The 25,803-nt window shown below is 35.4% G+C and overlaps 2 protein-coding genes across 8 annotated transcripts in view; one reads left to right on the forward strand and one right to left on the reverse strand.

Moving 5' to 3' along the window:
- The window catches only part of ASTE1 (asteroid homolog 1), a 102,814-nt gene that overhangs the window by 76,360 nt on the left and 651 nt on the right, over positions 1–25,803 (forward strand). Inside the window, exon 6 of one of the 2 annotated variants that reach the window (XM_028489908.2) lies at positions 19,890–20,071. The exons of the other annotated variant lie outside the window; for it this stretch is intronic. Coding sequence (XP_028345709.1) covers positions 19,890–20,070 — 181 coding nt within the window. The 3' untranslated portion in view covers position 20,071. Of the gene's footprint in view, positions 1–19,889; positions 20,072–25,803 lie in introns of those variants that run through there. 2 annotated transcript variants of the gene reach the window in all.
- ATP2C1 (ATPase secretory pathway Ca2+ transporting 1) overlaps positions 1–25,803 on the reverse strand; it is a 120,090-nt gene that overhangs the window by 39,375 nt on the left and 54,912 nt on the right. For all 6 annotated transcript variants that reach the window (XM_055090043.1, XM_055090066.1, XM_007119865.4 and 3 more), the window contains 8 exons: positions 24,262–24,378; positions 21,809–21,898; positions 19,773–19,808; positions 16,690–16,751; positions 16,019–16,127; positions 4,589–4,744; positions 3,778–3,846; positions 2,713–2,788 (listed from right to left, as the gene is read on the reverse strand). In XM_055090043.1, the coding sequence (XP_054946018.1) occupies positions 2,713–2,788; positions 3,778–3,846; positions 4,589–4,744; positions 16,019–16,127; positions 16,690–16,751; positions 19,773–19,808; positions 21,809–21,898; positions 24,262–24,378 (715 nt within the window). The remainder of the gene's footprint in view (positions 1–2,712; positions 2,789–3,777; positions 3,847–4,588; positions 4,745–16,018; positions 16,128–16,689; positions 16,752–19,772; positions 19,809–21,808; positions 21,899–24,261; positions 24,379–25,803) is intronic.

The raw sequence follows: 25,803 nt of genomic DNA on the forward strand, positions 1-25,803 counted from the left end.
TCCCTTCAAGTAATAATATCTGAGAGTTCCCAATATAAGAGGACAGCATTTTCGTACAATGGGGGAAAAAAAAGAAGGCAGCATATACATATAGGTTTTCTCTTAACTATGAGGTTCGCAAAAATAAACCCTGGAATTTTACTTCTCATAACTCAATATCCAGACACTGCACATTAAGTTTGTACTACAAACCAAGGAGTACTTAGGACTTGGCTCAAAGAATGATATAAGACATTGTAAGACAGCCAAAACTGCAATTAACATTTAAAAATTACTACCTTTACAGTGTTTAAAAGTTAAAAACGAATTAACATAAACCAAACAGCTGATTCTTTACTCTCTTCTTTAATCTTTATCTTTGAAAAGAAGGGGGGGGCACAAGGGATGTACCACTAGTTTTGTGAGGAAAAACACTGTATCAGAGTTTTAATAAAATAACTTCGAGACTGTATTCTAGATCAATATGGACATTGAAAACAAGGTTTTCTTCATCTTTCTGCAACTACAAAATAATGATCCAGATCCCATCCCAAATACTATCCTGATAAAAGAAATTTTGTCCAGTGAATTATACCAGAGTCCAGCAAACTATACAATCTATGGCCCTCTTACGTGTTTTTGTAAATAGTTTGTTGAAACACAGCCACACCCATTGTAAATTGTCTGTGGTTGCTTTTGTGCTGATGGCAAAGTTGAGTATTTCCAACACAGAACGGGCGAACCAAAGGCTGAAACATTTACTATCTGGCGCTTTACCAAAAAGTCTGCTGACCCTTGATTTTGATCTTGATCCTTCTCCTATTCCATATACTATCCTAACAAGAAAAATTATGTCCAATGCATTTAAAACCAGGTAACCATAAAGTTGAACAATTTTTATCACTAAATTTGACGTGGTTTAATGGTACAGTGTTAATAAAAACTGGAAAGATTTAATTGGTTAAATTGCCCTTCTACCAAATTCACTATAAATTCTAAAAAATAAACAGCAATAACCAAATGAAGGGAGCTATGAGAACATACACACCATTTAAACAAAAAGAATGAAATACCTTCCCAGCTTCTACTTTATGTTTATGATAATGAGAAATGGATCAACAGGATTAATATTTAAGAAGTTATTTCACTGAAACTGTATAGCAGAAATGCTGTCTTAAAATTGCATTGTTATCTTAAAAGCTAGCAAGAAAAATTAAAATTACATCATGGAAGAATTAAACAGAGAAGGACAAAATTGCATTATCTTAAAAGCTAGCAAGAAAAATTAAAATTACATCATGGAAGAATTAAACAGAGAAGGACTCTCTTGCAGAGTTCATCCATGCATCCTTCCACATGTGCTCTGCTTTTCCAATAAACATTTTACTTTTCTTTAAAAAAAAAAAAGAAAGAAAGAAACAGAGAAAAGAATCCAAAATTGATGTGTTTAATGTTATGATAAAGATGTTTCAACTCAGTGAATTAAGAATGGACTATGGAATTGATGGTACTAGGATAATTAACTTTTGAGTAAAAAAGTAATAACTCTACCTTGTCTTATACTAAAATAAATTCTAAATAAAATATTAAAATTAAGTGCCAAAAGTAAAAACTAAAGTAGTATAGTGATGTTTAAATAACTATAAACAAAAAACATTCTCCCACATGGGGTTGGGAGAGCCTTTATGAATAGAACACAGACAGAAACTTAACTGCACTAATTATCAACAGGAGGGTGATAAGAATCTCAGGCAAGAGACTGTTTCATTACACACGTCTCTCCCCTCCCTACCAAGTTTATTATACAGCCCTCAAAAGCAATTTAAAAATCAGGAGAAAAAAATACTTTTAACTTAAACAACAAACGGATTAATATCCTAATTATACAAAGAGCTGTGACCAATCTAAGACTTATACCACAAAAGAAGAGAGACAAAAGAAATAAACCAGCAGGTCATAAAATAAAAAGGACTAACACACATATGACGAAGTGTTCAGTTTCTCGAATAATGAATTTTGAAATAAAATAATGAGAAGACTTTTCTTCACCTATTAAGTTAATGACAAAAAAGCTGGCAAGGGTGCTGGAAGAGAGGCTTTTATCTTGTTGATGGAATATTATTTGCCAATATGAAACAAAAGCCTTTAAAAACATGCCAAAAATTTTAAAATCACACAGATACTCTTTGACCCAATAATTTCACTTTCAGGAATTTATCCTAAGGAAATAGGAGGTGTTTATAATAAGACAACTGCACTGAAGAATCACTTACACAATTTTTTTAAACTTTAAAAACCTACACAAATGTCCAAAAGAGCACTAGCTTTTTATATATGTATACACACACATATTCACACAATGGAATACTATACAACCTTTAAATTTGTTTTAGAAGAGTATCTATTTAATGACAAGATGTTTATGATGGGATACATAAAACAAAAAAAGAAAAGTAGTCATAACACAATACTATCATATTTTATTGAAGACTAGAAAAACAAATACTAAAATGTTTATAGAAATGCTCTTTGATTACAGGAATTACAGAGTTCTATTTTATCTTTGTAGAAAAGGATAACAGCTAGGGATTAGTTTTCTAACTTAAAAAAAGTAATAGTAGCTGAATAAATGAATGAATGGAATTTTTCTATGTATGTATCTAACTCCCCCTTCCCACTCAAAAAATAAACCTAAGTAAATATAGGAGATATACATACTCACTCTTCTCTTACCTATTATACCAAAGGAGTAAAAGGAAAGTTGTTTTCCTAAGAGGTCCATGCTCTTCTGCAGAGGGGTTTTTGGTGCCTTGACAAATTGGAGAAGAGTGTCACCACAATTACCCAATTACCGAAATTTAGTGAGCTTTACTAGGTGCCAGGGACTCTAAGTGTTTGACACACACATGCTCATGCTTAACACACCCATGACATACACAACTCTCCCTTGAGGTAAGTTTTAGCTCCTTCACTGAGAAAACTGTGAGGCCTAGACTGTTAAAAACCCGTTTATTTGAAAAGATCCGTGGCTCTCTATGCCTCTTTGAGGAAAAATCTATTCTCCCTAGCAGTTTCCCCAGGACTTCATTATCATCAGCTGCCCCTCATTTTTCTACTCTTTCTCCTTACAAAGATGCTTGTAACCCAAGTCTTTTCACCCTGTTGGCTCCCTGATCTCTGGCGATCCCTTCACCCCCAAGCTTGGGACGGTTTTACACACTGCCATCACATATGGGAGTCTTGGCAGGCTACCTGAGAAATCCAGATAATCTGAGAAGAAAATGATATTTGTAGAATGCAACTTCTTTTTTAAATATAAGAAGATATTTTAAATGAGAGAACTAATCTTCAATATCCTTCAACAAGGGTATCTTCCAAGTTATTTCACTTTGCAATCTTTTTTTCTCCAGATACTTGAAATTATGTAAAATTGGGAATTTTGATAGAAGACATGTTCTAAAGTACAAATATACTATTTAGTAATCTTTAAATTTAATATGATAAAGCTAATTTCTAAAAATAATAAGCCTTATAAATAACTGGCTAAACCTTCTTCTCCTATGAACAATGAATAAACATCAGAATATTTCAGAATATTAAGTGCTAATTCAAACCCTTCCAATTACAGGCTTTCCACTTATGATTTTAAGCACAGACAACTGAGTGATATTCTGAATAAAATATTACTTCCAAAATTAACAAAATAATCCTCCAATATTCTCTTTTCCTCTACTTACAATGGAAAATATTTCGGATTTCAAACTAAAACATCATTAACAAACTAAGTTTGTTACTCACTTCCTCTGCTTGCATCATTTTAAAAACCTCTCCAAATTCAGAATTTTCTCCTGTTCCAATGACAATACCCTAAAGGGAAAAACAAGAAAACATATTTACATTCAGATGGAATCACCTCTCTCAACCAAAAAACAAAACTCCTTCATTCCCTTTCTCCAAAGCCACCCACAGTCAAGATGTCTGACATACGTACCCAAGGTTCCCTCAGCAAATTTACTTTTAATGTTACTATAGCTCCTTGAAAACAAACATCTCATTAAACTTATTACTGACTCAATTCCGTGGCCCATTTTTTTGTCTATGTTAATATTTCTGAAATTTGAACCTTTCTTATACTCAGTAGAACCATTTAATGTAGTTTCCCTCTCAAATGCTAATGAATGATGCCTTTTACATTTGTGTAATATTAAAATCCAGGAAATAAAATATTTGAAATCAATCAGTAGGAGAGTGATATGTAGTCCAAATATTATAGCCAGTATCATATCAACTAAATTGAAATTTTATTTAACCAATGGTGAACATATCCACAAGCCACGGTTTCTATCAAAAAAAAAAGAAAAGAACAGGTACTAAGGGCTATGCTTTTACAGGATCCATTACCTGGTAAATGGCAGAACTATGGATGTATTATACCTCAGGGACAAGGCTTCTCCTTAGTCTCACAAATATCTGCCAAGGATTAGGTTCAATTCTGCCATTTCTTCATCATATATTTTTAAAAGCTCCACATAAAACTAGCCAAAAAAGAACTGAGGAAATGGTTGAAAACAAAGGAACTGCTATCTTGAAAACGATAAAGAAAATTTACCTTTGCTTTGCCACATCTGACCAGTGTTCCCATGAAGGCAATGTTACTTCTTGATGCAAGATCTCCATTAGTGGCAGCCGGCTGAGGAGCTGTCACCTTAGAACAAGGTGTTGTCTCTCCTGTCAAGCTGGACTCATCAATGGAAAGATCCACAGCCTTGGGGAACATAAAGCACTCCAGTAAGTTCAAGTTTGAAGACTCTCTCTGCTAAACTTAACATCTAAGGAGTTTGTAACCATCACTCCTTCCACAAATATCCTCCCTTCTATAAATTAAATCTTTTATCATATCCATTACTTTAAGACAGTAGACTAGAATAGGTACAACCATATTTAAAAATGAAGCTAGGGACTTCCCTGGTGGCGCAGTGGTTGAGAATCTGCCTGACAATGCAGGGGACATGGGTTCAAGCCCTGGTCTGGGAAGATCCCACATGCCGCGGAGCAACTAGGCCAGTGCACCACAACTACTGAGCCTGTGCTCTAGAGCCCGTGAGCCACAACTACTGAAGCCCATGCGCCTAGAGCCTGTGCTCCGCAACAAGAGAAGCCACTGAAATGAGAAGCCTCTGCACCGCAAGGAAGAGTAATCCCTCCCCCTCGCAGCAACTAGAGAAAGCCCGCACACAGCAACGAAGACCCAATGCAGCCAAAAAAAAAAAAAAAAACGAAGCTAAGTCAACAAAATCTACATGCAAAGTAGAGAGAACCATGAGACAAAATTAGCCTAAACTTCCAAATACAACTAGGGAAAAGGAGACATAGCTGAGACAATCTTTATTTAGAGAAAACTCGACTCTCATGAGTTTTCTAAAATTATTTCCTAATTTTGCCATATCCTAAAGTCCTGAAAATGGGTTTGACAGATTTAAACCAACTATAACAGAAGAGAAATACGACTGAAAGATATAAAAGGTACTGAGAAATAAATAATTTCATCATTTTGGGTTTAATTTTCATGAAATTGTTCTTGCTATACATCCCTACATTTATTCTAAATTTATGTCAGCAAGAATCAAAAATGTATATAAATGTTTCCATGCAGATCATGAATATCATATCACCACCCAACTCTGTAATGGGGTTCAATACTGAAGGCTGCACTCCTAACACAAGAATTCACCTACCCAAGCATGAAAAAAAAAAATCATCATTTTATACGTGGAAAATACTGCAGATGTGACCTGGCTCTGTTTCTAAGTATGGCCCACAGAACAACAGTTCCAAGGATGCTAATAGGCATTGTGTATAGTGTTATAGACGGATGATCACTGATAAACCGACACACACATATATACACATACATACAAGGGAGGAGTACTCTGGTCAAGGAAGTTTTAGAAACACTGTGTTAAGAATTAAACAGCTTCCCCTACCATAGTGCTTCTCAAAACTTACAATGCACCAGTGTGAGGCACCTCAACAGGAATACAGATACAGCAGGGGTTGTGGAAGTGTAGTCTAACTAACTAACACCTCAGAGCTTGTTAAGAAATTCACTGCCCTACCGCAAACAAGGAGGTGGGGAGAGTGAACCTAACAGACTGCATTTACAAGCCCTCCAGGTAATTCTGATGTTGTACTCAGGTTTCAGAATCAACAGAAGAGTGTTTTCCAAACATCTTTGATCCATTTTATTCCAGAAGCTCTAGTTCAAGGATCATTATGTTCTTTGGGAAACTAGAAACTAGTTCATGATTTTACTCATTTTATAGGTTCATTCACTCACCTAAGCAACATTTACTGACTACCTTAACTATGTACCAGGCACTGGGTTAGACCCTAGAAAGAAAACAAGATAAGAAAATGAACCCAGAGCAGTTAAATGTGCAGTCTCACTGCTATTATAAACTGAGCTGGTGTTCTGAATTGGGCCTCCTGATTGACAATTCCTACTATGTACCAAGTACTCTAAATTTAAATCCTGTTTTTTCTTTTTTGGGGGGTGGGGAAGGGGAATAAATCTCATTTATTTACATGGTTATTTTGTTATGACCATAAATACCTTAAAAATATCTCACAGAAAATAATTATTAAAAATTGAGTTCATGAATTATTTCTCCCCATCTATATAATAAAACTTTTGATTTGATCAATGCCATTGATTCATTCACTTAAAAAGTATTTATTAATACTTATAATATGCCAGGCCCTGTACTATATCACACAGTGAGAATCAGCAGTAAACAAAGTTTACTGCTGCCCTCAGCTTTTATTCTAATAAGAAATTGATTTGAAAAAATAAACAAGAGTAGATAATATAATGCTTGATAGTGGGGGAAAAAACATGGTAAGAATGGAGGGTGACATTTAGATAGAGAGAGAACATCTCTCAAAAGCAGATGACCCTTTTGCAGAGCCCTGAATGGCGTGAGGGCCCCAAGCTTGGGCCATAATCAGGGAGGAAGGATTCTAGGCAAAAGGAGCACAAAGTACAAAGCCTGTAGGGACAGGAACATGCTAGGTGCATTCCTGTGCTAGCAGGCATATAATACTGCAAATATAATCAAAAGTTTATAACATTAGATCATAAAGTTTAAGAATGTTCAGAATAAAAATAAATTATATCATACAACTCCAGAGAGACCAAACTGTGTTAGCATTTCCTGAAAGTTTAGTACCACGTAAATGTGATAGATTTTAGTATCAAAATAGGCTTATAAAAAGTATTCCTTAAAACACAGATCTGACAGTCCTTTAGTCTTTAAAAGGCTTCCCATTTTATATAATTATGTATGCAAAGATAAGCCAGGTAAATTTGGGTTCATTACTTCACCACAACGACAGATTCAAAAAAAACACCTGCCATGTTCAAAAGCAACGAATTTTTTTTATTAAAAGAACACATTTGACTCTTGTTCCCCAATTAATCTTAGGTCTTTATAATTTTTCACACTAACACATTTATTACCAAGTAAGAAAAAAGTTAGATCTTTCTTCAAAGATGATGCTAATACTACAAACAGTCAGTTGACACTTCCTTGCTCACTATCTGCTAGGCACCATGCTACACACCTATACTAAGTTATCTACTAACAGCTACTTAGCTACTAGCAACTCCAATGAGGCAAGCACTAGTAGTATTATCCCTATTTTACAGACATACTGAAGGATTAAGTGCCTCACCCAACATCACACAGCTTATAAGCTATGGAGATGAAACCCAAACAGTTAACAAATTAACTCTTATTCTTCTAAATTACAAAAGTCAACAAATAGATTATTTTGTTTAGCAAGTTCCTCTTTAATGCTTGTTACAAAAATCAAAACTGCTTGTAATTTTCTAAGCTCTTAATAAGAAAAACCTGCTAATATTTAAAAACAAACACTTGTATACAAGCTATAGAACTCCTTTCTCTGTGAGAAAGTTGAAATTTACGTTTTCCCACTGAAGAATTTTTACTTCAAATGTAAATCTTAAACAAGGACAAATACTAACATTAGGTGGTTGTCAAGGAATACAAATATAATCTGACTTTTTAAAAAGAGGGGGGAAGCATGGCTTTTATTGACTCTGTCAGGGACCCAGCTCTTCAGTGTCAGCCTCAGCAGTGCAACAACCATTTAAGAGAGTAAGAATTTTTGTTCAAATCAGGTTTTTCTACAGAAAAGAGGCCATGTAATTTTTCGTACAACAACAATCAGCCCTGTGTTAGTATACAAAGGGAGCTTTGGGTCCTTATCTTTTTTTCCTATATAATTATAAATCTGTTAAAATTAACAATACATTATTGATGAAATTTGTCTAAATCATACAATGTAGCATAGCTCTCAACTGTCCGTTGAACAAGAGTATTTTCTAAGTGACAAGTTAGTTTCTCTTAATGGTGACTGCAAGTTTTCGCAGGAAACAGTTTTGAGAGAGCAAGGGGAAGAAGTCATTTCTAAGAAGGGTGGTACCTTAATAAAGTAGGCAAGCCTAATTATTACACTTTAACAAAGTCACAATTTAATTCACCTGAGAAGAAAGACATTAGAGTCATTTATCCATTGCATTCATGAGAGAAAGGTTAGGATAAAATGAAGTCAAAGAATCAGCCAGCTCCATGCCTTCCAGCCAAGTTTAAACATAAAACCTTCAGAAAAGCTGTTAATAAGGAAACTGATTATGTTCCACTTTCTCTTCATTCTTCCTCAGGCACTATGATGGAGGTGTAAATAAGACAAAACACAGTTCAAAAAGCAGAATGTAAATAAGAATCAAGATGCATACATAATCCCACAATCTGAATATTTAACACCTACAGAATTTAAATGGTTGAAAATAATTCACAGGATTATTCCTATAAAACATTAGGCAGAAATAAGGTAAATGCCAAAGTCACAAAGGTTTCCTGGAAAGCAAAAAGTGACTGCTTAAAAAAATTGCAGTTAATATGGTACAACTGGTAACTACAAATAAGTTCATAAACTAAAGAACATCTTAGTATCCTGTATGCTCCTAGGTTAATCACCTCTAGTCCAGAATTAAAGCAAATCAGAAATGGATTTCTTTCCCCAGAAATGAATCTTCCAAAATATTCATCTGCAACTGCCTGATCATGATAAAATTTCTTACTTATGCTCTCAAAAATTAAGATTCCTCTTACTGTTTATTCAAATGAAGGAAAATATAATTAAAAATTCTTCATGAGCTCTAGCTTATTAATCAAAGCCCAACCAATCAAGTGTTAACATGAAATGAATTTTATCCCATGGTAAATGCTTGCAAACTTGACTTAAGAGTATGGATTCAGGGACTTCCCTGGTGGTGCAGGGGTTAAGAATCCGCCTGCCAATGCAGGGGAAATGGTTCGATCCCTGGTCCAAGAAGATCCCACATGCCGCGGAGCAACTAAGCCCGTGCGCCGCAACTACTGAGCCTGCACTCTAGAGCCCCCGAGCCACAACTACCGAGCCCGTGTGCCACAATTACTGAAGCCCGCGCGCCTAGAGCTCATGCTCCACAACAAGAGAAGCCATTGCAATGAGAAGCCAGTGCACAGCAACGAAGAGTAGCCCCCACTCGCTGCAACTACAGAAAGCCCACATGCGGCAACAGCCCGCATGCCTAGAGCCCGTGCTCCACAACAAGAGAAGCCATTGCAATGAGAAGCCAGTGCACAGCAACGAAGAGTAGCCCCCACTCGCTGCAACTACAGAAAGCCCACATGCGGCAACACAAAGTGTACATTCAGTGGTTCTTATTTAAAAAAAAAAAAAAAAGAGTACAGATTGAACTTGATCCAAGTTGTCAATAATTTCAAGGCAATAATTTAAATTCGGTTAACAATGATTTATAGGATATTTCAGTAAGACCATTAAAAGGAACAAAATTTCAAAAGGGGACCTATTTTTGCAACAGTCCTTTCCTACCAATGTAAAATGATACTCTTAAAACAAAGACACTAAGTCTCACTTCTAACCCACCCATATTGTCTTTTTAAATTGTAGTGACTTACTGAGGAAAAAAAGAGTTCTTTCTCTTCAGCATTTTAAAATGAATAGCATCCCTCAGCTCACAATAGTTTTTAACCACTGAACTATAAAAATCAGACAACAAAACACTAAACAGAGCTCCAGCTTATACAATCTTAGAGAACCTCCTATTGCTCTAAGTATGGAACGGTTTTCTCAGTTGTATGATACTATTAAAGAAAAATACATCTATTCCAAAGTCAAACACAAGTGATTATATCAAATAGCTTTTAGTGAATATGAATGTTTCCACATTCCACAAATACAACATACACTTTTTCCAACATTCTAGTCAATTTCTTTTGACAGCTAATTTAAAATCTCTACTTCCTAAGATGTTTGTAAATTGCTTTTTTACAAGTATGTATATAAGTTTAATAATTCAGAAATTTAAAAGTGAAGTTTCAGTGATAAATCACAATAAGGAGGGAGCAACATACTATAAATCAATTTATCAAATTTACCTACCAAAAAAATACACTGAAGTCAATATAAAAACTTACAACTCAGGAGTAACATCACAGAAAATAGTGGAGCACGGCACTCAAACAACTGGTCCCTCCACTAAAAAATCATAAGCTGGCAAAAACTGACAATAAACCCTGGAATAAAAAAGCAACCAGGGAGGGGCTTCCCTGGTGGTGCAGTGGTTGAGAGTCCGCCTGCCGATGCAGGGGACAAGGGTTCGTGCCCCGGTCCGGGAAGATCCCATGTGCCGTGGAGCGGCTGGGCCCATGAGCCATGGCCTCCGGAGCCTGTGCTCTGCAATGGGAGAGGCCACAACAGTGAGAGGCCCGTGTACCGCAAAAAAAAAAAAAAAAAAAAAAAAAAGCAACCAGGGAAATGCTTGAGAAGAAAAAGGCATTTTTATTTGCCTGCTATGCCCCATTCCCAAGAGAAGCAGCAATAGCTGTGGGGATGGAAGCTTCTGTTCCTGGACCCTGCTCCTAAAATACTATAGTTGTGTGTTTTGACCTGTCTGCCAGTTCTCTGAAGGATTGGTGCAGAGGCTGACCTTTACTTCACATCCTGACTTCAGCTAGAGTAGCTTTCCAGGTATCTACCAAAAGATTAAAGACATATACTAGCAGGCAAAGCACGGAACAGGCCAAGCAGCAGACACAACCAAAAGACTGAAAAGGAAGAGACTAAGGTGTTAGTTCTTTGAAGAAATAAAGGCTTGGAAGGGCTACCACATATACCAGGGAAGACAGAGTGTAAAATGCATACCAATTTAAGCATTATAAGAGTCCTAGAAGAAAAAAAACTAGAAGTGGGAAGAAAAACTATCTGAAGAAATATTGGATGAAAATTTCCCAAATTTAATGAAAGACAGGAATCTATACATCAAAGAAGACAAATAAACTCCAAACAGGATAAACTCATAAACATCTACACTGAGAGATATTATAACCAAACTGCTGAAAGAGAAGGGCAGAATCTTGAAAACAGCAAGAGCAAAGCAACTTATCATATACAAGGGATTCTCAATAAGATTAGCATCCCATTTCTTATCAGAAACCATGGCAGCTAGAACCAGTAGAATAACATATTTAAAGTGCTTAAAAAAAAAATCAAAGAGAATTCTATATCCAGCAAAACTATCTTTCAAAAATGAAAAATTAAGACATTCCCATTTAAACAAAAATTGGGTTTGAAAAAAAAAGTGGCAACTGTACCCTGTGTGTAGATCTTGAAGACAGTTTCAAAGAATGATATGGGCTAATAACCCTAACACATGAGCCACAAAAGAAAGTATCAATAGAATTAATCATTCAGTACTCCAAGTGAAAGAAAATCTTGCTACATTTCAGGAAACATTCTGGGTTTAGTTAAAAACTTGAAGCTAAGAGGTAAAATATTTTCAACAGCCAAAAGAAATCCTCTTTTCCTCTGACTCCTACATTGTTTTCTCTTACAAAGAATTCTTTGTTCAAATTTTGATATAGACTTTACCTGGAACATTATGGAAAATATGTTATGTTTCAAAAAAGGCAAAATGTACTGTTATGCAGATATGTATAGTCTATAAGATTACTTCATCTAAAGTCACTGTCTGACCAATCCCTTGGCTGCCCCCAATTAACTAGCCAGAGGTATCTCTTCTCAACTACTACTAAAAAATTAAAATAAAAATCCTAAGGGAAAATACTGGAGAACATGCCCATAGCTCAATTCCTCTAAGTTTTACTATCCAAGCTCCACAAATAATTCTAAGGTTCCTATGCTGGTAAGGTTACTGCCACCAACACAAATTCGCTCATTCCTTGGCCATGGAAAACTGACTCAGGCAAGAAAACCAAATACAGAAATCCTTAAGTTATCAATATTAATCTTCTTTAAAAAGGGTTTTACAAAAGATAGACTCAGCCTGCTATAGACTGAATTCTGTCCCCCAAAAATTCATGCTGAAGCCCTAAACTCCAATGTAATGTGATGATAACTGGAGATAGGGTCTCGAGAGGTAATCAGAGTTAAAGAAGGTAATGTGGGTGAGGCCCACATAGTGGGATCAGTGGCTTTGTAAGAGGAAGAGAGATCACTCTCTCTACCATATGAAGACATAGCAAAAAGACTGCAGGACAAAAGAGCGCCCTCACCAACAACCCAATTCTGCCAGACCCTGATTGTGGACTTCCCAGCACCCAGAACCGTAAGATATAAACATCTGCTGTTTAAGCCACCCAGTCTATTGTATTTTATTAGAGCAGCCTGAATTGACTTAAGACACAGCCAGAAAATACCAGATAAAAGTTATATAGCAGTGAGTCATTGAACTTGCTGACAAGATGCTACTACAGGCCCACGCAAGAATGACAGCCAAAGTCTGAACCACTGAAATTATGACAGGAGCCCTAGAGTTGCAGCAATGACAATGCTGAAGTGGCAACCTTGGCCATGGGCCATGTCCACACGAAAAGAACTATACTGCAAAAGTCCTACGCCTGCTTTTTCCAAAGTGAAATCCATGTGCTTTCTTTGTGAAAAATTAATAATATCCCAAGGATAACTGAGGAGTCTTCTGTTTCCTTTATACTCTAACAAAGAGCTTGTTTCATGTAGGAACATCGAATAACCAGCTAGCCTTACATAATCATTCACCACAACCAAATTCAGCAAACAACACTCCAATAAGCCAATTTAATTATAGAAAGTTAGTAACCTGTGTCCAGAAGAGAATTTCACCTTATCAGCTTTCTTATGTCTTCGGTCAGTACATTTAAATCTAGAAGCAGCAGGAAAGGCTCAATTCTTTTAGGAATGTTGTCTCAATCTACTATCAAAGTAGTTGCAAAAACGTGCCTCTGGTACCAGGCAGGAGAGAGAAGTGACGGAAGAAATTAAAGATGTTCAACTATATATGTAAAGTGGATTAACTGGAACAAAATCAACCTAAGCACAGCACTGCCAAATAAAACGTGCTGATGAAGTGTCTGAAAAGTTAACAAGTGGGGGAAAACAATCACAACTAATCAATTACTCCACAAAGCATACACTTCTAATTTTTACCGCATCAAGCTTTAAAATGTCAAAAATCCCTCTTAGTAAACTCACAGTAAGTCTTCGATATATATTTGCTGAATGGATAAAATGTGTACTAATCCATATTCTGACAAGTATTTTCCTATGTGAGAAAATTAATTGTATTAAATATCTGAGGTAATTCTCAATTAACCCTTGTTTAAATGAAACCCTTAAATACTTTACCAAGTCAAATGGTGTTTTGAAGTTTCTGTGTCATTATACTGCTCAAATTGTTCAAACAATGGGAAAATCATCTTCTAACTATCCCACTGAGGAGGTCTGCTTCTGAATTAGAAGAGAAGCACTCCAGAATAAATGGTGACAAAAACTTCATGGATTCAAATTAGGGTTCTTTGGGGGAGGGGAAGATGATTTATATCAAGTGACAGGCCTACTACATCTCTAAGGAAGAATAATTCAAGGTCTTGTCATTAACCAAATATTAGGGATAGGAGGAAGGGACAAGAAATGAGTAAAAAAGATATAAAAAGACCTACTAAGGGGAGAAAGAAGGTAATACAGTAAAATTAACATTCCCAATACTTTCTGTATTGTATTATTTGCACTCAACAATTAAAGCAATCTGATATCTTTCTAAGGATAAATTTTAAGTATTTGGAAGAAAGACCTTTCTTTATTTCAAGATTAAATGAGCTTGTACTTATAATTCCAAATGTTCTTCAGGTTTTCCATAACCTCCACATGAGAACGCTCATGTTTTGGGACACACTAGGTATTCAAAGAATAACAGCTCTGTACATGTCAATTTCAATAACAGATGAGACTGGCATTCTCATGGGCTATGAGGGCTTCTTATATTAGGTTCCTTACTCCATCCCTTCAACATATTCTACACACAGTGGCAGGATTAAACGTAACATCATTGCCAGCTAGGTATGACATTCAAAGCTAAATCCCAACCAATAAAATCTGAAGTGGAGCTTCATATCCAAGGCCCCCTGATTCTACCATAAATTTTCTATCTTTAACATACTGCAGCTCTAATCACATACCAGAACACTCACAGGGATCTAAATACTGCTGCTGCTCCATCTCTGTTCAGTACTACCCTTCGATTATGACCACCAGAGCAATGTTGTCTGAGGCATGCCCATTTCACTCAAATCAGAAGTAACCTCTCCCTTCCCTAAATTTTCTACTCCATTCTTTGTAGTTCTCTTTCACTTACCCAGTTCTATCTTATCTTATGGTGATTTGTGTACACCAACAGTCTGCTCCCTGAGGGCAAGAACTCTATCACACCATCTTTGTGTCTCCCACAATGCCTAACACTCATTTCCATAAAGATCTGCTGATTTACTACATGGATACCTCAAAAGACGCTATGGGAAAAACAGATATATTTTAAGGGAAAAAAAAAAAAAGTTTAGATACGTCACTGTTTTAAATTGCATTTGCTTTTTACATCACTTTGATAATCTCAGTGTTTTAAGTGAATATTTAATCCATTTACAATTAAAATAAGCACTAATACAGTGGGGTTCTATAGCTCTTCCTACTATTTGTTCTCTATTTGACCCATCTATTTATTCTGTTCCTATTCCTGTTCTTTTCTTATTTTTTGCCTTCTTTTAGATTAGAAAAGTTGTTTCCTTTCTTTATTAAATTAATTATACATCTGTTACTATTAACTTTTTTATTTTTATTGAAGTATAGTTGATTTACAATGTTGTGTTAATTTCTGCTGTACAACAAAGCGATTGAGTTATACATATATATACATTATTTTTCCATATTGTTTTCCAATATAGTTTATTACAGGATACTGAATATAGTTCCCTGTGCTATACAGTAGGACCCTGTTGTTTATCCATTCTATATATAATAGTTTGTATCTTCTAACCCCAAACTCCCAGTCCATCCCTCCCCCACCCCCCACTACCTTGGCAACCACAAGCCTTTTCTCTATGTCTGTGAGTCTGTTTCTGTTTTGTAGATAAGTTCATTTGTGTTCTATTTTAGATTCCACATATAAGTGATATCATATGATATTTGTCTTTTTCTTTCTGACTTACTCACTTAGCATGATAATCTCTAGGTCCACTGCTGCAAATGGCATTATTTCATTCTCTTTATGGCTGAGTAATATTCCATTGTATATATGTACCACATCTTCTTTAGCCATTCCTCTGTCAGTGGACATTTAGGTTGTTTCTATGTCTTGGCTATTGTGAATAGTGCTGCTATGAACATAGAGGTGCATGTAACTTTTTGAATTAAGAGTTTTGTCTGGATATATTCTCTAGCCCCTTCTACCATGTGAGGACATAGCAAGAAGGTACCAGCTATGAACCAGAAAAAAAGTCCTCACCAGGATACGACCATGCTGGTGCCTTGATCCTGGACTTCCAGCCACCAGGACTATGAGAAGTACATTTATGTGTTATTTTGTTACAGCTGCTCAAACAGACTAAGACATCAAACTCACCTCAAATAAGCGCAAGTCAGCAGGAACTCTGTCCCCAACAGAAAGGCAAACTGTATCACCTGGAACCAAGTCTCGTGCAAGTGTATGTTCCAATTTTCCTTCACGCACACTGTAACATGAAACAGAAACAACCACGGCGGAAGAAAGCAAGCCAGGCCACTTATTTTAAGAAATTCCTTCCAGTGGGCTTGCCTGAGGGAAAATATATTGCATTATCACCACTTCTAAGGAGATAAGTCAAATACAGAAACCAAGAAAAGACTTACTCTTGTGCTCTTGGTAATTAAGATGCTCAGATGAATTAAAAAAAAAAAAACAAAGCACTGGAAAAGCTATCCAGTTGCTCAAATGTAAAATGCGAAAACTGTAGCAACCTTCTCAATCACCAAGGTCTGATTATACATCACTGCACCCACAACAGTGCTTGGCACACAGTCACACACAGAAAGTATCTGTTAAATAAATCCATGTCTCAAGAATCTCAAAATTAGAAGGAATGAAAGTTTTAATAGTACGACTTGCTATACTGAATAGGGCATGAATTTCTCATGTCAGATTAATGGTTTCTACCTTATGTTTAAACGAATATTGGGCCACAATGTACACTGTACTAGTCACATTTAATTTCTACTTTTAAGAGTAGAAATCCATATCAGAAACAAGAATCATACCAATGGCATTCTGGTGGCATAAGTTTACTCAGTTCTTCAAGAGATTTTTCTGAACGATATTCCTATTAAAAAAAAAATTAAGAAAAAATATTTATAAAGCAACGCAAATATGTACATTCTTAAGAACATATACTATGTTAAACTTAACTAAATATTGACCCCAATCATTATTTTAACATTTCTCCCAATTTTTATCTTCTTCTTTACTTGCATTTATATTCCTACCCATAAGAGCTTGTCCCTTATGTTAAATTATAGTGACCAATTTTTGATAATTAAGTATTCTCAATTTTTATACACATATATTTATTTTGGGGGGGGCGCACCATGCAGTATGTGGGATCTTAGTTCCCCAACCAGGGATCGAACCCATGTCCCCTGCATTGCAAGTGCAAGTCTTAACCACTGGACCACCAGGGAAGTCCCTCAATTTTATATTTCAATATTCAGTGTGCAAACCTAAGGTCAAGTTACTTATAAGAAAGTGAAGAAAACTGATTAGTGTGTCCAAAGAGTATAGAGTTTTCAGTCATTAAAAGTTAAGATCATTGAGCCTTATAATTAAGATAACTTTACTTTTAGTGTTTAATGACCAAGGAAGTCGAAGACAATTAACTGCAAACAACACTGGCTTTGAGGATTCAAGCCCAAGGCAACTATAAAGGTTTGTGAAACAAATCTGCGTGGGCAAGGAGAGAGATGTGGCTGCCCTACGCTGACAGACACCTTTCCCATGACTGAATTACCTGGAAGGGGAAATTCTCAGGGGCCCTAACTCTGTGAGGCTCCAGCCTTCCTCCAACCATACAATCACAGCTGAGAGTCAGAGACATCCTTCACCTCAGTAATGTGGGCTGTCTTGCTTCACACAACATCACTGCTATTCTTGTCTCATGTCTGCACTAAGTACACCAATCTTTTGATCTAAGGTTAAAAAGGGAGAAGAAGGGGTAGGGAGAGTAGTGGGAGTGAAAGTCGGGGGATGTTTTGAAATGACTGCAGTGCTAGCACTAATCAAAACTGCATACCCATCACAAACATTTTCAAACAGAAAATGCAAAGCTGTATATGAATAACTTAGAACTAAATCTGTCTTTACTACTTAGGCAAGAGGAACAAATGTGAGAGTAAGGTAAATCTGTAAATATAAAAATCACAAGACACCCAGTGTAATATACAGCATAAGGAACATTACAATAATTCTGTATGGGGACAGATGGTTACTAGGCTTATGGTGATCATTTCATAAGGCATGCAAATATCAAATCACTGTATAGTGCACCTGAAACAATACTACATCTCAACTATACTTCAATTAAAAAAAAAATTACAGACACCCCTCCCCCAATCATACCAAGGATATTAAGGAATTTGGAAGTTTTACCCAAAAATTCCATAAAAGGCTAGAAAACACTCACTACTCCTAGATCCTACTAATAAATGACATAGATGCTCCCCAATCTTTACCTCCCTCTTCACACTTCTTAGCCTTTACTCCCTACAACTACAAAGATACCTCTATATCAGAATGATCCTTCAACACAAACTTGACAGCCATCTCAAATGAACAGCTAAAAGTTAAATTTTAAATTTATTGTAAGGTGGCATCAATATATGACTATACAAAACAATTAGCTATTTTTAGCTAATTAGCAAGGGTGTACAATGAGGATGGGAAATTGAGATTAGAAAGGGGGGAAGGCAGATGTAAATAACAAAAGACTATAAAAAGCATTCTCCTCCTAAAACACAAGTAAAAACACAAATATATAATGAACCTATCAAATGAACCTATCATAAAGATATTTGGCAGATGGTTTCAGCCACTACATTTAAGGTGTGTAACACACTATCTTTGTGTAAAAGTCCACACTGAGTATGTTAAAATAGAAATTTTGTGGGATTTTTTTCTGAGAGTAGGGGCTATTACCAACCTACTAACGTCTTCCATACAAAGTGATAATACTGTAAGAATACTTCTGAAGCAAGCCACTCCATACATAAGTAGCATTATTAAAGATGCAAAAGGGTTCCAGTTACCGGTCCAGCGCGTTGTACCACCCACATGACCAAATGAATAGCTGTGTCCAATGAGGCTCAGCCTGGAATAACCTCTGCTAAACTAAGCCCGCCACCTGCCCTAAGGCAAACTTTTATCTGTTCTAAGCAAAAGGATTCCCTAGATACAGGATCCCTGATGGTGTACTAATGCAACTCACAAACTTGCTGCAGATAATCTGATTAAAACTGGCTTTTCTACTCTCGGTGACTATAAAACAAATTACTAAATTAGAGATTACCACAGGAAAACTGGATGATGACAGGAAATACCCAAGGAATGAATCATAGATGTGAAAATAACCACAGCCACTTAAAATACAGTCTTACGATTCAAATTACCAAGAATTTCAAATGACATATTAATTTTTCCCTAAACTAGAATAATTCTTCTAGTCTTATTAACCATGCTTTAAAACTTTTAGCTAATCAAATGACACCTGCCAACACTGTTCTAAAACCTGAAGAAGTTATCAGATATTTAAATAAACATAAAAGTAAGCTCACGTTTTTATTTATATCTATACTTGTCAACAGAAATCCAGACATTATCTACACATTAGTCACATTAATTTTTTAAAGGCGGGTCCTTTTCATATATTTTCTTTACTGTTTCAATGTCTATGCTGAACAGGGAGTTCGATCCAGATCAGAACAGCCCTTCCATGGAGGAATGAGGAATTTGAACTCTGGCCCAATTTTTTAACTGGAAAAAATTTAAAAGCCTACTGTTGGATTTTATTTCTATTACTGTACTTTTTGTTTCCATCTGCTTCAGTTATCTTTAACATCATCAAATAAAAAACTAGATTTTCTTCATGCCACTGCCTAAACCAAAGCAGTCAAGTTGGTTCCACAAACTTCCTTGGAGAGTTACGGTTTTTGAAATTATTTCAAAAACAAAGAATAAATTGTTCTGACCAACATACCCATTAACTATACATTTTAACATAAGCCACCTTAATTTTTTTAAGCAATTAACTAAAATACCATTTTTCTGTTGTCAAAATAGGCTACTTACTCACCTGAACAAAGGCGACCGTAACGACGATAAGTATTGCCTAAACAAAACAAACAACCTTTTTAAATAAGACATTGTAATAACTGTTAATCATATCTTATTTTTCTGACTCTATGTGCAGCCCCAAGACACCAGATACTAAGCACAAAACAGCCAGGGAAGGAATCACAACTCCACCTGAGGCCTGTGGGGAAAAACGGACAGCTGACAGGGACCTGCCTCCCCAGGAAGGCTTCTCAAACTCTTTGATCTCAGGATCCCTTTATGCTCTTACAAACGGAGGACCAGCTTTTGTTATGTGACTTCCAGCTATTGATATTTACCATATTAAATACTTTTTCAATCACTCAGTTTTAATTTCTACTTATCTAAAAAAAGTAAGCCCATTACATGTTAACACATACAACGTTTTTTATGAAAAATATATTCCCCACCAAAAATTGTGGGAAAAGTGGCAGTGTTTTCAATTTTTCTATCTTTAATGTCTGCTTTAATACAAAGCCAGATTCTTGTATCTGCTTCTGCATTCAATCTATTGATATATGTTGATTAGGCTGAAGTATATGAACAAAATTCAGCCTCATTCAGATATTGTTGAAAAAGGGAGGAGTATTTTAAAAGCCTTTTCAGATGATTGTGGATATTATTCTTAGCTACTACACCAAAATTAGACAACTGTTACTTTAAAAGTAATTTGCAATATAGAACCTAAAACTATATCAATGAACTTTTCATAATCTGTTATGTTAAAACCTATTGCTCTTTTGCATGTTGAATGGCTCTTTTGTCATCGAATATTTTGTATCATCATGCACTGGTCATTTAGAAAAGATTGATTCACTTGGTTATTCAAATCTTTCAAGTGTTGGCACATTTCATAATAGTTAAAAAAAAAATCACATTCACTAAAATCACTACTGATCTCATTAGAATAAGGTCTTAAATACTGGGAAGCTGTCCAGCATAAAATAATGCATAAAATTTTTGCAAAATTCGAATTATCACTGAAAGCTTGAGTTTTACCATTGGCAACAAATTGTCAGTTGTTTTTCTTGTAGTGATAGGCTCATGTCACTCACTTTCAAAAAAAGTATGCCTGTTATCCAAGTCTTAATAACCATAGTTTGTCTATCCATCATTCTTTCAAGTAAAAGGCTAGTTCAGCTCAGCACACAGCCTTTCCTTGAGACAACCATCATAGTTCAATGAGTACTTCCCATTTCATCACACAGAACATTAAAAAGGTATATACTTAAGGATCAAGACTTAATAAAATTAATTTTTACTGTTTTATCAAAAACACTGCTAAGAGAAACACTGAAAGAAAACAATGACTACTAGACAGTTTGTTGCCATTATTTTGATTCAAGCCAAAGCTCTAACAGTTTTACCCGCCATCACTTTTGCACCACTGATGGAAATGTCTATAGCAAAAAGACAAACAATGTTTTTAGTTTTATGAAAGTAGTTTTGACCTCATATGCTCCCTTAAAAGAATCTCAGAGACTCCTGGGAGTCCACAAGAAAGAGCTGGTGAATCACAGCTCTACATTCATTTCCACTGTGTCCTTAAGCCTAACACACTTGCTTTAATCAATGCTTATACTTACTATAAATTCTTTTATACTACAATGAAACAGAAGGGCAATAAAAAAAAAACAAACAATGAAAGCCAGAATAACCTAACTGGAAAGAATAAAATACAGAGTACACTGTTAAAAAATACTTTTAATTTTTAAAATGTCAGGCTTCAGTTCACGATTACTCAAACATATACTCAATTGGAAAGTAAAATATTTAACTAGAAAATTATTATAAAATATTTCATATCTGTGAAATTATCGGATTGTTAAATAATTCTAGGGTGCCAATCACAGACCCTTGAACATTACTTGAGATCACTGCAACTAAAACCAGAATTTGGATTTTAACAAAAAAACCTGAAGATGCATTAAGGTATTTCTCAATTCATTTTCTAAAATAAAAGCCAATCCTAATTTATATGAATAACAATTTTTTAAAATATATATTTTTTCTTACCACAGTGATACTGACAGCATCATCAAACTGATGCATTAAAACACTGATGACTGCAGAAGCCAGAAGCAGCATAATAAGGGGATTTTTAAACTGAAAGTGAAAAAAAAACAGCAATTCAACAGTTTTGTATGAAAGACAGTTGTGTACCAGCACAGCAAAAGCCTAAAAAAAAAACTATCAGGGCATTATTACTTAAAACTAAGAATTTACCAATTCCTTATAGTACACATGAATTTTTAGTATACTATAAGCTGTTCTGAATTTCTACCCGGACTAGAATGGAAAATAACTTTTAAGCTAAAGATTTACATTAAGCACTGGGTAGAACACCTAAATTATAAATTCCAAACATTGCTCAGCATTCCTATACTATAAGTAAATAGGTATAGATTACAATTCTGTGGTTGACCCACCCACCACAGGAATAACCACCCCCCACCAGGGGAGGGGCAGGACAGCTAAGAGCAGACAGTAAGATCCTCACCACAGAAGAAGCTGAAGATTTTCCCAACACTGGTTTTCCTGACATCTAGCTAGCAGAGACAAAAGTATCTAAAGAAACAAACCACAGCACCAACTCAATCAGGCAGCTCTTAAATGACCAAGCATCAGAGCCACCCCAAATTCTTTCAGTTGGACATCCTAGATAAACGTCAGAGCTCTGCTGCCAGAGTGCCTTCCTCTGATGAAACGGTGCCAATCGCCGTCAAAGTTGCAAAGTAACTTTGCAAAGAATCCATCCCAGCAGAGAGCCTCAGCCCCTGGATATCATAACTCTGAAGTTAGACGCCACCACCTCCCACTCCCTTTATGGCTCCGCTCCTTGGCACAGTGGTTGCAACCCTGCTTCACATCAGAATCACGTGAAGAGTTTCCAACAAATGCCCAGGTTCACACCAGAGCAATCAAATCAGAATCTCTGGGCACAGGGCCCAGGCTTCAGCATTTTTAAAGCACTCCCCAAGTGATTCTAATGCACAGAGGATTGAAAATCACTGCTCCAGCAAAATAAAAGTACAACTGCAATGTGGTTCAGGGTTGACAAACTACACACAAACTGAGCCAGAGTACCTGGGTTTGAATCCAGCTCCAATTTTGTGTGACCTTAATTTTTTAAGCCCTTGGGGGTGCTTCCCTACCTTGTACCAAAAACTGTGGTAAGGATTAACCAAGAATGTATATTAAATCACTGTGTAAACTACAAACCCCTCAAACATTAGGTGCTATCACCACACTTTGAGAGCAAGGCCCGTGATCATTTTATTTCACCCTAAAACAGCTGTGCCGTGGTACTAAGGAAACCACCTGATAGATGGCAGGCTCCAAATGTTTGCAGAACAACAAATTCAGTGTTCTCTGTAGAGGAGTGAGGAGTCGTCCAGTGCTTTATGATTAACAATTGATATTTACTGTTAATTACTGCTTGCACTAACTACATTACAGGCACTATTTCATTTCATTCTCACAGCAATCTCATGATGCAGGTACTCTAGCTTTGAAACAGGATCAAGAAAGCAAAACATCAAAAATCATATTGCCTAGTGATAAGTCAAATCACTGTAATTTATAAATCCAGAGTAAACTTCTGAAGTTTTAGGTAATGTGGAAATGTGGTAAATGTGAGAATACAAATATACATATAAAAAATATTCCAATAAAAACAAGACAGATACAAGGTTCTTCTCTAAAAATTCAGTTTTTCTACTTTAGACAAATTCATTTAAATAAGTTAAAACTGATAAATTTTGGTTCATTAACAGGCAAGGCCCTTTAGAAAAGTTAAAGATTTTTTTAAAAAAGAACCTGCAGGTTAGAAGGCATTAGAAAGTTTCTTCACTAAAAAGAATTTATTTGTTTGGCAAACTAATCCTACTACTTGAAAACTGGCCATAGGAGTTTTTCAGCTTTTCAGTAATATACTTGTCATAAAGATAAGAAAATCCTACAGTAAATCTTTCTGAAAAGATTAGGACATTAATAAAATATAATTAAAAATAGCTATCATCTATTGATAGCTTACTATCTCCTAAGATTATTATCCCCATTTTATAGATAAGGCTCAGAGGATAATAAAGAGCACACAGCTAGTAAGAAATAAAGGTGGAACTTGTACCCAGGCAGTCAAATGACCTAACTTTTACTAATTTTCTAAGCTAGCCATATTACTTTTAAAAAAATTAGCATTTCTATAATAAAAAATATTTAAGTTAAGACACCTGCAAAGGAAACTACTGTTAATACTATCACCTCCAGGTAATATGTCCTTAAAGATGTGCACACTAAAATCATAGAAATTCCAATGTAACAATAAACTCTAACAAATGAAAAAATTTAGGTAAAATACATTTTAAAAAATTATTTCCTTTCTCCATAAATAACTTCACAAAAGTAAACAACTACATTTACAAAAATACATGTAAGTTACACAGCAAGAGAAAATAAAAATATCTCACCTGAGAAATATACTTCTTCCATAGTGGCTCATCTTCACTGATATCAAACTCATTCCAGCCATGGAAGGCTCTCCGATGACTTACTTCACATTTGTTTAGACCATTCTGAAGATCAGCCTATGAGATTTTACCCATAAAAGTCATTGAGAATATTAGCAGAGAAAAAAAAAGAAAACACAAAAAAAGTACATACATATGATCACACTTACAGGAACTTCTATGACAGTCAAAACTAATCTATGGGGACAGAAAGCATATCACTGGTTGCCTGGGGCCAGAGCACTGGGAGGGATTAGCTGCAAAAAACATGTGGAAGCTTTTCGGAGTGATAAAAATTTTCTACATCTTAATTGTGGTGATGGTTACATCTGTCAAAACGCAAACTGTACATTTAATATGAGTACACTGTATTTTATATAAATTATACCTCAATAAAAAATTTTTAATGTAAGCAACAAGATAGAGTTTAATAAACAAAAAAATTATGATTTTCTTTGGAGAAAGAGAAATAACACAAACCAGTCAGGATGTACAGAAAGCAAAATAACAGTACATTTTAACTAGTTTTCTTCATTTTCACTGTTGTCTTGTTGTTTTCTAAAATTAGTTTCTCCAAAAGATCATGCATCTTTCTTGTTCTCTGAGCCTATCAAAATTCTGAGATTGGTGTTACCTTTTGTTCTTGGACTGTATATTTATTCCAAGCAGAAAATCTGTGGTTCCTAAATTACTCAAAATAATGAAGTTAACATGAACTGGTTCTTGGGACATTTTATGCCCTATGAACACCACCTACATTCTTCAGTCACTGCCTCTCATGATTTATTATTTTAACTATCATTCAAGAATAAATTACTTGCATCTCTAAAATAATTAAGTTTCTCTGGCCAAAAGCTTTATAATAGAGTTCACTAATAGAGTCTTGCAACACAAATATATTTAGAGTAAGTGGTTTTAAAACAGAGTATAAATACAACTCGCCCCCCAAAAAAAACCTCAAAAAAAGGATACCCGATGTTTTTAATGCCATTGTTAAAATATGTGAATTCTGAAGGGAGAATTTTAAATATTCTTTTCCTCATGTTTCATTAGATTGTGCTTTTTAAAACTAGGAAGAGATTAAATTACATAAGCAAAGTCTATTTGCAGTTCTGAACTTGTACTTAGCTTTTACATTAGAAAACACATTAAAAAAAGATAAACTCCTAACTCTACTTATGTTAATAATTAAATTATTTTCCTAATCCAACTAATCCTCACACAGCACAAATAGTCCCTAGCAATACTAATGATCTAGAGCAGCACCGTCCAATCAAGTAACCACTAGCCTCATGCACCTATTTAAATTTCAATGAATAAAAACTAAATTAAATTAATTTCAGTTCCTCCCCTAAACTATCTGTACTTTAAATCCTCAATTGTCATGTTTAACTAGTGGCTACTGCACTGGACAGTGAAGAACAGAATATTTCTGTGATCACAGAAAATTCTACCAGATAGCACTTATCTACAGAGTCTAAGTGACTCATTCTACTATCTACT

Source organism: Physeter macrocephalus, chromosome 1 (genome assembly GCF_002837175.3).
Source record: "Physeter macrocephalus isolate SW-GA chromosome 1, ASM283717v5, whole genome shotgun sequence".
Lineage (NCBI taxonomy): Eukaryota > Metazoa > Chordata > Mammalia > Artiodactyla > Physeteridae > Physeter > Physeter macrocephalus.